Source organism: Hemitrygon akajei, chromosome 4 (genome assembly GCF_048418815.1).
Source record: "Hemitrygon akajei chromosome 4, sHemAka1.3, whole genome shotgun sequence".
In the NCBI taxonomy this organism is placed as follows: domain Eukaryota; kingdom Metazoa; phylum Chordata; class Chondrichthyes; order Myliobatiformes; family Dasyatidae; genus Hemitrygon; species Hemitrygon akajei.
In genome coordinates this window covers 68,490,809-68,505,186 of record NC_133127.1, presented here as the reverse complement: position 1 = coordinate 68,505,186, position 14,378 = coordinate 68,490,809, and the positions used below count along the sequence as shown (strand labels likewise).

The following is a 14,378-nucleotide window of genomic DNA, read 5'->3' as shown; positions in this document are numbered from 1 at the left end:
TAGCAGGGTGGACACCCTGTTTGGCATGGGCTTGTTGGGCTGAGGGCCTTGTGTCTGTCCTGCATTCCTCTACACTCGATGATTAAAAAGCAGCTTACAATTTTTTAGGAATCAGGAGTGTGCATTTTCTCTGTTCTGATATAATACTGAATTTAGTGTCATTATGGCATCTAGAAAAATAAGTTTTTCAGTGCTAGAAGTAAATGTGATTCAGAATGCCACTTAAAAATCAGTTATTCCTGAGTAAATCAGTTTAACCTTTTCACTGCACTTTGCTTAACAGTGATGCATAAATATTAAAAGTTCATAGCGCATAATTGATTCCATGCTGATTTAATTTGCAATAACTGTAACCACACACCTCGTGGTTGAACAGGATGTCACTGGCAGTAATTTCACATTTCCATATTTAACTTCCCATGTGCGAGCAACAAAGTTTGCTGTAGTTTTACATGATGTAATTGATAAACAGTGTTAGTTTCACTGCCATTCCAAGCAGAAAGTCCAGGCCTAAGTATTACTGATAACTATGATACAAGGTAATTTCCCATTCCATTGCATCCCAAGTCTTATGATATGCAAACTGCTCTAATGTGCTTATCAAGATTAAGATTTGGGTTGGAGAAGGAAGTATCATAGAGGAATATTATTATGGTTGTTGCATATTAATATATAATTTCATGACATTTAACGCAGAAGGGAGTGTGGTCAGTGGTAAGTTCTTTCTTTGCTGGATAACCTAATCATGGTATCTAATGGATACCTTGCACTGCTTCCAAGAAGAACAATTGGCCAACATACCACTCCAAGTTTATGTACAGTATCTTACAACCAACATGGAATCAGGGCTGGGGTGGCTGGGAAGTCCAAATGAAATCAAGCCAGAGTCAGATAAGGACTAATTGAATGTGTGGGAGAACAAACTATTGGAGACTCTTCCCACACTTCATTTAGAAAACCAATGTATCACCAAACACCATTTCATGGAATTAAGCAATGCGTTACATGATGGGCCAATAAACTAAAATAGCAAATGTACAAATTAGTTGTTCAGTTTTATATAGCTGAATAAGACAGCTGCTTTGGGTAAGTAGGTCAGGTTAATGACATTTTTTATGATACCCATTCTGCATCATATCAACAGTATAATAAACTACTCCAAAATATGGAGGCCTTGAAGGCCTTAAACATGGATCTAAATTTCCACTGATTTACACAGATCAGGTAATCTACACAATATTTGGAATTTCTTATCATTCCTGAAATACTAAACAAGTTATATTACTGAGTTCTCTTTCAAATATTAATTACAATTGTGCTTTAGTTGCTACATAACCAAAATACAAAAAATTACACACATGTAAAATTTCATGAGAATTGGCATCCTCCCTTTTATATAAACACTTCTCTCAAGCTTTCAAAGAATGAAGCACCATGGTGAATTTGTTGGATCAGTTTCAGTTTTAGCTACTATTGAAGACAAGGCATTCCGATTACTCCGATGCATTTTATTTAAATCTTGCTATCATCAAAATTGTACATACTTTTTCATAGTCTGTCATTGGCATGATCAGGAAAGTTTTAAAAAATGATGTAGAATTTAGGGAATGTTGGCTAAAGGTCACTTTGCATTAAACAGTGCAAATTTTTAAAAATTGTCTGGTTTGTCCTCTTACATATGAATTTGTCATAAAAGTTATGTTAATGTAAACTACAGCAAGTTTAGTTGCACAATGATGGCCAACAAAAACAACCCAGAAACAATTGTTCTGCATTTTCATGGGCACTTAGTCAATAATCAGTTTACACCTTTCTTAAACTTTCCTGATGGTGAAGATAAAAAGTTGCACCAAAGGTATCTGAATGCCTTGCCTCTGATAGCAGTTAAATGGGCACTGATGCAACAAGCATAAATGACTTCAATGGGAAACTTTTAGCTTCTCTAAAGCAAGGTAACTGGAAGTTGTTTGATAATTTTGTGAAACAGTCTTGCATGAGTTTGTTTCTGCATCATTTTCAAATTTCTTCAAGAGTTTTCATACAGTTATTCAAATAATTGCAGTGATTGAACTGCTGTATTCAGGTCAGTGTCATGTTGCCATGGCAGGCAATTGATCATTTCAAACCATTGAAAAACGGTGTTCCAAAATTATGCCATAAAGTTAGATTCTATTGTTTCATCTTGATTAAAATTTGCACCCCTTCAGAATGAATGTCACGTTACAGGTTTAAATCTTTGGCAGGATTTTTGACAGCTTTGCTGAATTTTGTTATAGTTTGGACCCAAAGCGTTTGTGAAATATATGCAATTGTTCCATCTTTTTTGTCTGATGGACTTTTGATGAGAATCAAAAATTCGAGTCACAAATATTTCAGAAAACTTATTTTTAGTTAAGTCTGGACCCTGAGGGAAAAAAAGTAAGATCACTGTATAACCTAAAAAAAAGTATATAGTAGCAAACAGTTCTCACTGATTCAATCAACTCACTTTAAATTTAAAGATAAACAGCTGACTACTGATAATATTGGGCTGATTTGGCAAATTCTGCATCTCAGAATGGAGCTCTTCACTTTGAAGACAAAATATAGCCTTGGACCACATGGACAATAGCATCAAAGAAAATAGTTTGTTCCCATATAACACAAACCCATTTGTAAGTTTTCATTTCATTACATTACTTTTTACAAACGTTAAATATTCATGGAGTTACAGATATATTTCCACACCTACATAAAGATAAGAATATGATTGAAAGAGTACAGAGAAAACTTACAAGCATGTTGCCAGGACTGCAGGACCTCAGTTATAAGGAAAGATAAGGTTAGAATTTTATTCTCTAGAGCGTAGAAGACCAAGGGGAGATTTGATAGAGGTATACAAAATTATGAGGAGTACAGATATGGTAAATGCAAGCAGGCTTTTTCCACTGGGGTTGGGTGAAACTAGAACTAGAGGTCATGGGTTAAGGATGAAAGGTGAAATGTGTAAGGGAAATATATGGGGAAATTCTTTATTCAGAGGGTGGTAAGTATATGGAACGAATTGCCTGTGCAAGTGGTGGATGCAATTCTGATTTCAACATTTAAGAGAAGTTTGGGTAGGTACTCGGATGGGAGGGGTATGGAGAGTTATGGTCTGAGTGCAGGTTGATGGGACTAGGCAGTTCATATTATTAAGTACAAACTGGATGAACAAAAGGGCTTGTTTCTGTGCTGTACCCCCGTTCTATTCAAATAAGCTCCAAAACCTGGGACTCTTGTACCTCCCTCTGGAACTGGATCCTTGACTTCCTCATTGGGAGACCACAGTCATCGTGGATTGAAAATAACATCTCCTCCTCGCTGACAGTCAACACTGGTGCACTGCAAGGATGCGTGCTTCGTCCACTGTTCTGCTCTCTCTACACTCACGACTGAGTGGTTAGGCACAGCTCAAAATCCATCTATAAGTTTGCCAATGACACAACTATTGTTGGCTGAATTTCAGCTGGTGTTGAAGAAATGTACAGCTCAGCTGGTTGAGAGGTGCCACAACAACAACTTTTCACTCAACATTAGTAAGGCCAAGAAATTGATTGGAGATTTCAGGAAACACACATCAGTCCTCATTGAAGGATCAGCCGTGGAAATGGTGAGCAGTCTCAAGTTCCTGGGTGTCAACATCTCAGAAGATCTCTCCTGGGCCCAACGTACTGATGCAATTACAAAGGCGGCATGACAGTGGCTATATTTCATTCAGTAATTGAGGAGATTTGGTATGTCACCAAGGACTCTAGCAAATTTCTACAGATTACTGTGGAAAGCATTCTAAACAGATTGCATCACTATTTGGTGTAGAGAGGCCACGGCACAGGATCAGAAAAAGCTGAAGAAAAGTGCAAACTCAGCCAGCTCCATCATGGCCAGTAGCTTTCCTGCTGCAAAACAGCAAACTTCACAACATATGCCAGTGCTATTAGACCTGATTCTGATTCTGAACAGAATATTGTAGTCACTAAAAATGTTTGTAGTTATATGATTTCCTGTCATTAACAAAAGTTAAAGATCCAACTGAGTTTTGACCAATGGTTTACTGACAAATTTATATACATTTAAACTGAACCACAAATAATTGACTGTTTTATAATTAAACAAAATGAGCAGAGAGATAAGTGAATGGTAGTAAGTTTGCTCGAATACTAGGTTATCAATACATATGAAAATATAAACCACAGAATTTACTCATTTTTTATTGCTCTATTGACTCAGTGTGTTTAAGAAGATATAATAAATATTAAGTTACATAGTGTGTATTTTAAAAGCAATTTCATTAATTTGCCATGAATGACTGGAGTTGTTATCTATTCTATTGCGCAGATTGTCTCAATCTCGTTCTCCAGGCTAATGGGCTTCCATATCATCTTCTTGATCTCCAATGTACTGATGTGGTATCTATTCCTAAATGCTTCCCTAATGAATCCTGGTTTTCTTCTCAGAGACTGTGAAGAATATGATCATGCTCTCAGAAAGGTATAATAATCAGCTTCCTTATGCACCAATGAAGTTGCTCATTCAGTAAATTGCAAGACTTGTTTCCTCACCAAATGCTTGTAGCCAAGTCTGTCATAGTTTCTAATTCTAAGCAAGTGTTTTCATCAACAGTAAGGTAAAAATAAGTGTTTTAAAGAATTATAAATGTTACTCTATTTTTGAAATCACTGACTCTGCTCAATATTATTGCAATGGAGAGAGCTGAATTAAAATACCATTTTTTACTTGATATGTAAAATGAATCTCACACTCACAATTATAAGATGCTAATTGGCTCTGTGCTGCAAAGTGAAATTAACAAACACAAAACAGTTTTTAAAATTCTGGTCAAAGAACTAATAATTATCAGTATATTTGGACTATGATTAGTTATTGCATTAAAACTCCTTAGTTATTGAGAAGCAGACTAATTCAGCACAAAAGGAAGAATAGGTTTGGGTAATGCTTACACTACTTACAGAAAACTACTTACAGTAAGTTACCAAGAGCAGCTCTCTGAGAAGTCCACTAGAATTTATAGTTCATTAATGAACCTTCTGATTCATCTCAAGTATAATAGGAGAAAAATGCATCATTACTTTCTAGAGCTAAATTCATGCAGCAGTAACAATCACCCTTTATATTTCCCACATGTTCAGTTTGCTTGAAGTCAACACTGACGGAATTGGTTTCATTAGTACCAAATGTATGCTGGTGAGTACAACTGATAGTTGATACTCCTGAAAAAGCTGACTATTCACCCACATTTTTAAATTAAAAGGATGTCAAACATGTAATGCTGGATATGTTTAATATATTACAAGCTATTTTCACATTGTGAATGCCTAGCTAAATATAATTATAGTCTGATTTGAGCCTGTAATTACTTAACAATAATTGATAATACTTTCCTTAATTACACTTCAGGACTGGCATAAGCCATTCCTGCTGAAATAGTTGTGAGATTTGCTTCATTGTAAGTTAAGGGGGATATGCTCGAGCACTAAGAATCTGCCTAGATGAACTTTGCTACTTATCTGTCACTACAACTTTCCCTTAGTCCTTACCCTGGGGTTGCAACTCCAATTCCTTTTTAGTATTCATCATTTATGTTATATCTTTCCTCTGTGGCAATCATTTTCAAGTAAAAACTGAACTTCCTCCCTAGTACAAAACCAAGTAAAACTTCCCAAATGAACTAGATCCATCAGACAATGGGGAAAAAATCAGGCACAGTTCTGAGGCAAGACAATAAATCTTAAATGTATTTGGTTTCTATTGACTGAATCACACTGGAAACAAGAAGCTATGAACCATAGTATAAATGCTCCTTGAGAATATGCTATTTCCAAAATCTCTCCTCCCCCATTTAAGCACATACATACTGTAATTCAGTGCAAGGTTTATACAATTTTTTCATATTTTATATACGTTTGTAATATTTGTCACAACACTCCGCTACTTCTAACTTTGATGAACTTACGGATAATCTGTAGGTATAAACCCTAATGATCATGTACGTTTACAATTTTTTAATTGTTTCTTCTGTTTATCATTGCTGTTTTCATGTAAAGGAGTTACTGTCCTTCAAGTTGCTTGCCAGCAGCAATGCCTCTGCAGGCATATTTTAACACTTGTGCCAATAATCATTTCAGATATTCTCTCGAGAGCTTATGACTCAGATTGGGTTCAAACTACCTGACAACGAGACTAGGTTCAAACTTTCTGACTCTATTTTTGCAGGATACAGACATATGATTACTCTCTTCCGATTTCCAAGGAAGCATTAACTTTCTGTTAGTGAATAATTATTTCACTTTTTTCACCTTCTGAAGGAAGGTCATGACTGATTAATTCAGCTGAATGCTTGAGGATGCCAAGGCACGGTGAGAGGAATTTACTCAACACATCCTCATGACATTACAGTAAACCGTGAGAAATTAGCTGCATAAGACAATCATAAATTAACTTGTATGAAGAATTCAGAAATACTGTATGTCATATGAATTTTTGATAATTCTTTTAATTAACTTTATCTCAAGCAACTGTAACTAAAAATAAAACCAGAAGGAACAGAACCAACCTTGTGGCATGGAGCAATGACTGATAAAGGTGAATTCAAAGCAAAGTTAAAATTTTAATTGTACATTCAAGGTGCATTTCCCAGAGATCTATACTGGTTCTTGGTTATATATGATTTGGATAAAGCAGTAGAGGCTTATATATTCAAGTATGCAGATGACACTTAAGAGTTGTAGTAAACTGAGCAGAAGAGGCCAGGATGTTCCAAAAGAATACGAACAGATTAAGTAACTAAACCAAAGTGTGACAAATGTAGAGCCCCACAGGTAAATATGATACCTTCCCTGATATGGAAACCGGTGGGCTATAATTATTTACAGCATTCTCTGATTTTGTGGCTATTTTCTATAAACATTTTGCTTTGATCACTGACATTTCTATTTTTAGGCAGTTTATTTTGATGAATGGAAACAGGGAAAGAATCCACTGAGGAGGCTTTGCCATACTTGCCACATTGTGAAGCCTCTCCGGTCCAAGCATTGTCATGTGACTAACCGCTGTGTGGAGTACTTTGATCATTATTGTCCTTACATCTACAACGATGTAGGCTACAGAAACCGGTACAGTAATGTTCAGCCAGACTTCTAAACTTTCATCGCTACGTTGTTACTGTAAGATACTATTTGATTACTCATAGTTTATGTTTTACCCTTGGATCTGAAAGCAAGCAGAATAATATTATATGCCTTCTCATCATGACCTTCTGCCATTCCCTTCTCTGTGCCCCGTTTGGTATCTCACTTTCCCTCGTCTCCATCCTCTTTCTTCCAAAACTTCCCTTTTCCATCTTAGTGTTCATACAGGGTAAAGAAAAGAGCCAGTCCATTGTTGTTATCATGTACTCCACCCATATTCAGGCTCTGAGCTAAATGATGAGAGTGCTTCATTTACCGACAGACAGCCTGAAGCTAATAAATAGAGTGATCAAACGTTAACTATGCTCCTAATCCCATCATAAACAATACTAGAATAGCAATATTTTTGCATTGTACAACAAGGAAAGCTCACGTAGGAGAGAAATAAGGGTAAGTGATGGAGTGACGACAGAGGAAGGAGAAAGTGGAGCAGGAAGAAAGGGGTGGTGAGGGATGTGGATGGGTGGAAAAGAAAAAGATTGGAAAGAGGGAGAGAACAAGAGGAAGGTGGAGGGACTGCAGCTCTGAACCAACAGTCAGAGAGTAGGCAATAAATCAAACTGAGCCCAAGTGTTTCTCAATTCAGGCAAGCTTGGATTTCATGCATGAGAAAGGTTGAGATTTTCTTGTATCCCCCTGCTCCTCAGTACATTTCCCTCATTTTTCCTGATTTTGTGTGTGTGTGTCTCCTCTTCCTTTGCCTCTCTCTCTCTCTCTCTCTCCCCTCTTCCTTTGCCTCTCTCTCTCCCATCTATCTTTTTGTCCACCATCACACTAGCACATCATTCTCTCTCCCCTCTTCTTATTGCTCACTCATCCCAACCATTTCCCTCTGTCTCTAAATGCTCCTGCTGCCCAGCATCTGGAGAGAGTCAAGTCCTAGATCCCATTAGGTCATTTTGAGGTAGGTTTGCCTTCAGTCCTGTACTTTGATCAGTACTGACGAAGGGTCTCAGCCCGAAACATTGACTGCTCCTTTCAACAGATGCTGCCCGACCTGCTGAGTTCATCCAGCTTGTTTGTACATGTTTATTTGATCAGTACAAGCCAGAGCATAACATTGGAGGTATAATTATACACCTCTTGTCTGTTGGAATGGAATGACAGAGACAAAATGCCAGGTTATCAGTGACCTTGTAAAGGTGCTATCCAACACATTTTATTTTGAGACTCTGGAGCAACTTTTCCCTGAGCGGAGTAATTAATATGTTAATAGAAGTATCACAATTGCCTTAAGCAAGTATGTTAACACCAACAACTTGACAGCTCAACTAATAGTGCTGCAAGAAAGCACAATCTAAGATCTAACTATCTTCGACTGCTTTTGTCATGATACTTTGTCAGTCAAAGGTCAGAAGTGGAGATCGCCACTGCTGATTGCAATGTATTCAGTTCTCTTTGCAACCTCAGGTAATGAAATAGTCCGTACTGTTTCTGGTGGTGAGACATGACAACAGTTAGGTTTGAACTAAAAATTGACATATTACACATACCTGGTAATGATCATTTCCAATAGGAAGACAACTGACGACCAGACCCTGAAATCCAATGTTAGTATTATCATTTGTTTCATCACTGGAAATGCATTAGGGTTATTTATCAGGAGAGCTGCGTCCTCAGGACCCTTAGTATCATTGTGGATCCCACCCATCCATCCAGTGTCCTCTTTGAATTTCTACCATCAGGCAGCAGACTCCGATTCATTAAGACAACAACGGTCAGGGTGGGAAACAGTTTCTACCCTCAGGCCATTAGGCTTCAGAACTCCCTGCTGCATCACATTTGAAGTGCCACCAGTTAATTTGTTCCATACCTTACAATGTTTAATTATGCACTTTAATTTGTTATTAATGTGTGATTCACCTGTAGATTTTATCCTTACCTTCATAAGTTATCGTGTGTTTTCTGTGTGATGCATACTACTGTACTTTACTCCCTGGTTCAGAGAAACATTATCTCATTTCTATACACATTATATGATTATATACGTTATATACACTTATATAGTTAAATGGCAATAAACTTGACTTGACTTTTGACCAGAAACTTCATTGGTACATCAATAGAAATACTGAGACATATAGCATATTGGAGCCACTTCCTGATTTCCCAAAGCTCACCTTCCATTTACAAAGCAGAAGACAGAAAAATGGTGAAATACTCTAACCTTGCATAAGGTACATTTCCAACAAGTCCAGAAGTTCAACATCATTCAGATTAATGAATTGAGAAAGGTACTTAGATACCTTAAACATTTATTTTATCGATCAAGGTACACTGTTGGTGCAAATATATGAAGAATAGAATGCTCACCAAACCTCTTTGATGCTGTTTCTACCAAAAAGAAAAGGAGCTGACACAAGGGATTGTCACCATATGCAAGTTCTCATCTAACTCACCTACCATCCTTATGTGGAAAAGGTTATGAGGGCAGGAAAATGGGGTTGAGAGGAAAAATAAATCAGCCATGATTGAATGACAAAGCTGACTCGATGGTCAAATGGACTAATTTGCTCCTATGTCTTATGTGGAATCTCCCTCCGTAGTGCAGTCTGGGAGTAATTATTTCATGGAGCAGCAGTTCACTATTCCCTTGTTATGACCAATTAGAACTGAGTGTTGACTTTGCCAGGAATCCCACATTCTGTCAGTCATCTGCGTTAAACAGTCAGTTGATATTTTTTCTGCTAGCTAATCTGCAATTGTTAAAATCCTTGTAGTCAGAGGATGACGCACAGTTCATGGCATTTACCTGAGCATTCTGAATTCTGAAGAAATCTGGTATTAATACAAGAGGGCAAGTTGTGGTTGTAGAACGATCTATTTTATGTCGATGTGGTGACTAAACCGGTTGAGAGACAAATGGTCCAAAAACTTGGATAGTCATATTAAATAGGTTTGGACCAATGCTTGATTGGACTGAATAGGTTTGGACCATTGTTTGATTGAATTCTAGAGCCTAGTTTCCTCAAAGTGCTTAAGATTAGCATCAGGGATCAGAATATTGGAGAGTAAGTGCTGTTTGATCACGTTGTCAGTAACCTTGCTAATGATTGAGAGCTGCTTGATATGATTATAATTGACAGGATTGGATTTGTCTTGCCTATTGTGGACTGAAAATTTTCCACTCTCTTATGGAAGATGCCGGTGTTGTACCTGCATTTAAAAAATAACAAGTTTTAAATGTCAAGATGTGTAGTTGGGGCACTTCTGAAGCGCACATTCAGGGCCTCACTGCTTTGATCCAAGATAGGCTCAGTCAGTAATTTCAGATTCAGGGATACACAAGCTCAGTACCATGTGAGCTGGAACTGCGCGCGATAAAATACAATCTCTGAAAGGAATACATGTATTACTTACAACTACTAAATATTCTTCATAAACTTCTTGTATATTTTACAGGAATTATTTTTTGGGTTTCCTAGCAACAATATGCCTTAATAGTGTGATGGGAATCTATCTTGCTTGGGATTGGTTTAATGAGATGGGACGCAGCATTTTCATTGGAATTGGCTTCATATTCCTGTCTGTTATTGCAGTCACATCAGCAATAATGACTGGCATATATGTAAGTGATATTCTGGTCTTTAACATTGCAGTTTTTATTTCACCAGCTCCTTTGCCTTCTTGTGTTTCCCCACTTCCTCCGGCAGATCATTCCATGTATGCACTGCTCTCTGTAAAATACCCAAGCCGAACTGGTCCCTCATTCATCCTCCTTAAGCAGCTTCCAGAGAGATCACAGGATTTTTAAAAACAGATACTGTATCTGCTCTATATTCTTCACTAAGTAAACACTTTGCTTGAGTCAAGATAATTAAAGGATTATGAGTTGTAACAAGCACAAGTTAAATACGGTAACTATTTTCATTTTATGCTGACTTTGTTGCCCTCTAGTGTTTTCCTTTGGTTTTTGCAACTAACACTAGGGCAAATCAAAATTTTCAAGTTTAAGTGAGCCTGTTTAGGTTCACCTCCAATTCATTTTTTTACATTTATACTCTAAATTCAATTATATATACCACAGAGATAGTTTTAAATAGTGCTTGCTCCACACCAGATACAATATGTACTGGATATGATGAGATTTATATGTTATTTCTACATCAAGCATTAATTCATTCCAAAAGAGTTGCTTGGACCAAGAAATTTTTCAGTTGTCAATAGTGCAGTGGATGGTAGCTGCATTGCATTGTACTCTCCTGAGATTTCAGAGTTTCCCAATCTTCTTTATGCCATGGACCAACACCATTAAGCAAGGTATCCATGGACCCCAAGTTAGAAATCTCAATAGAAGTGAAGGACAACATGCTACTTCTACCACAGTTAAAATTAAGAGATTTCAACTCTTCTATTTACTCTTTTCAACATTTCCTTTCATTCCTCTTAACTCTTGCTGTTTTCCCTTTACTCTTGTTGTTTGCTTCTTGCCAATTCTGCCTCAATATTAATCTCATATTATGTTAATGCCATTACTCTAATTCAAAGGTTATAAAGGAAAAGCAAACAATAAAATACTACCATATTGTTTGAGACACTGCTGTAGGGTGGATAACTTGCATGCATCTGATTATAATAAATATGACTCTGGAATACATATTGCTGGATCCAAAATAGAAAATGTCAGCTTACTTATTACTGGATACTGAACAACACATAATCATACAATGATGAACTATTTATACAAGGACCACAGTGGTTCAAATTATGGCTTTAATAATATGAACATTTTAATTTTAAAAGAAATGATTGCTAAAGTAGAAAATGAATTCTAACTATGATTTATGACCAACAGTCTAAAGATTGAAACATTGCGAATTTAACAAGTTTTTTTGCATTTGAAATACTGCTGATGAATTATTTAACTGTCATTTACAGTTCTATATGGCTGCACTTAATTTAACAATAAATGAACATATGAATCAGAAGAGATACAGTTATCTTCATACCAAGGATGGACACTTTCATAACCCATTCAACAGAGGCGTTGGACTGAACCTAATGGAATTCTTTCACCTAATCGAACCACAGAGGGAGGAAGTGCTCAATACACTGGATGGGTTGCACGTCATTTGAACAATGTAAAAACCATGACAACATACATAACTCTCTTCACTCAAAATTAAGGCACAAGCATCTTTCTTTATGCATCCTTATAAACTCTTCTGTTTTGAGAAAGAATGTGAAGATGCACTACATAACATAAAACAGCCAATTACGTATCAAAGAAAGGAGAATTTTACTTTTAATGCATAAAAGATTAAGAGGTCAAGTAAAGTTCATCAATCAAACTACACAAATGCATATACTTCTCAATATTGTTGATTTTGGGGCTATGATGCATTTGCTGCTATATTCAGGAATCAAGTAGAATGCAAATGTTAAAAAAGTTGAAAGTTGAAAGTTTATGATATTCAATGCAAGTCATTCTTGCATATAAGTATTTTATCATATAAGATGGTGCCAGTAGTATATGCCTGTAAATATTCAAGTTATTATCATTGAAATTACTTATTTTAGTGCACTCCAGATGGAAGTACTATCCTGATATTCAGAGCAAGTGATATTTGGTTAAATTACTCATAGAGAAAATAAGTTATCCAAGAATGATTCCAGAGCAAACAGTCTTGCAAAATTATGTAATTAAAATCAGCCTGTGCCTATTGCTTGTTCCAAATAGCCAGATGTAGAAGTAAAGGGCTAAGGATATCCACTACAAAACGGAGAATGGAAGTGGCTTCAACTATGAAAACGGGTTGGTAAAATTCTGATTACTCAGGGAGTTATTTGACTGAACTATTATGTACTTTTTCCCGGGAGCTATTTTTGTTATCTGGAAAACTTGACTTAAAATGTATATCCAAATGGAAATTGTGCTTACTTTTTTCAAATCTGCTTCAAATATTTGACAGAGTTCAAGGATGAACAGATGCACATGGAAAAACTTAACATTTTCTAGATTACAGACAGAATATTAGGGTAAGCCCTAATGTTGTGTGGTTCCAAACATGTTTTCAATTTATTTTGCAAAACCATTGATGTTTTCTTTTATTGACAGGCTGAAGTTATTTTCCCCTCCTTATAAGATATAATAACCTTGATCACTGTAATCACTGTATGTTATTGCAAATTGCTAATTTTTGTTTAAATATTTTTGAACTGTTTTCAGCTTGTAAATGTCTGAAACTCTGAATTTATTTATGAAGGTGTTTATTGAATATGTAATTTATCAATGTACTGTAAGTGAGTTAAGCTCCTCCTCCACTAATCACATATTCTATCAACTGCATATAACATTTATTCCTCCATGGTGAAGCAAACCAAATATAAGAACTTTGTATTGATTTAGATTATCATCAAATTAGTTTTATAAGTTTCACTCATGAGCATTAAACCCACTCGTGGGCGTATTTGGCATTGTAGTCCAGAATGATTACCAAACTGATGGCAAAGACATTGGAGCATTAACTTCCCACAAGTCCAATATCAAGCAGAACTGCTATCAAAACTTCAGGCTTAAAGGCTGTATCATGTCATACTGCAGTATTAATATAAACGTTTCACAAATTCTTAATACAGTATTACTTGTGCCTTAGTGATTTTTACAACCTATATGCATAATAAAGGGGAAAATGCCCAATAAGTTACTTCAGTTTTACAAAAGCACATACCTGATAAAATTATCTTTATTATTAATTGTAAATCTTACTGTGATTATATTATCATAAACAGAATGCATAATTTAATGAGTAGTACCATTTGTAACATAATCCATCATAAAATTCATTTCATAAGCAGCTTCATTTTACAAAATTTATATATTATACAGGGTTACTGGAAATTATATTGTTCTGACATTTATTAAACAATTATGCAATGTTCAGTAGTTTTATATCAAAATTATCACTATGCAAAATAACTGCAGTAGATTTTATTCACAAAGTGTTAAAGATTACATTTTATATGTATGCTTTTGCCTTTGGATTTTTTGTTCAACCGTTTTTATTTTTAGAAACAGCATTTATGCAGACTTTCGAGGATGTGTGTGCCAATTAAAAGCCTACGTGAATTACATTGGCTTTAGGTGTTTGTCTAGATAGCAGCATCTACTTCCCTGATTGTTCCACCATAGCATTAGATTTGCATTTACCT

The 14,378-nt window shown here is 36.0% G+C and overlaps 1 protein-coding gene across 1 annotated transcript in view; it reads left to right on the top strand.

The window, feature by feature from the left end:
* Positions 1-14,378, top strand: part of LOC140725922 (uncharacterized) — a 71,415-nt gene extending 57,037 nt beyond the window's left edge. The window contains exons 7-10 of the mRNA XM_073041853.1: positions 4,357-4,509; positions 6,979-7,151; positions 10,629-10,794; positions 12,105-14,378. Coding sequence (XP_072897954.1) covers positions 4,357-4,509; positions 6,979-7,151; positions 10,629-10,794; positions 12,105-12,302 — 690 coding nt within the window. The 3' untranslated portion in view covers positions 12,303-14,378. The remainder of the gene's footprint in view (positions 1-4,356; positions 4,510-6,978; positions 7,152-10,628; positions 10,795-12,104) is intronic.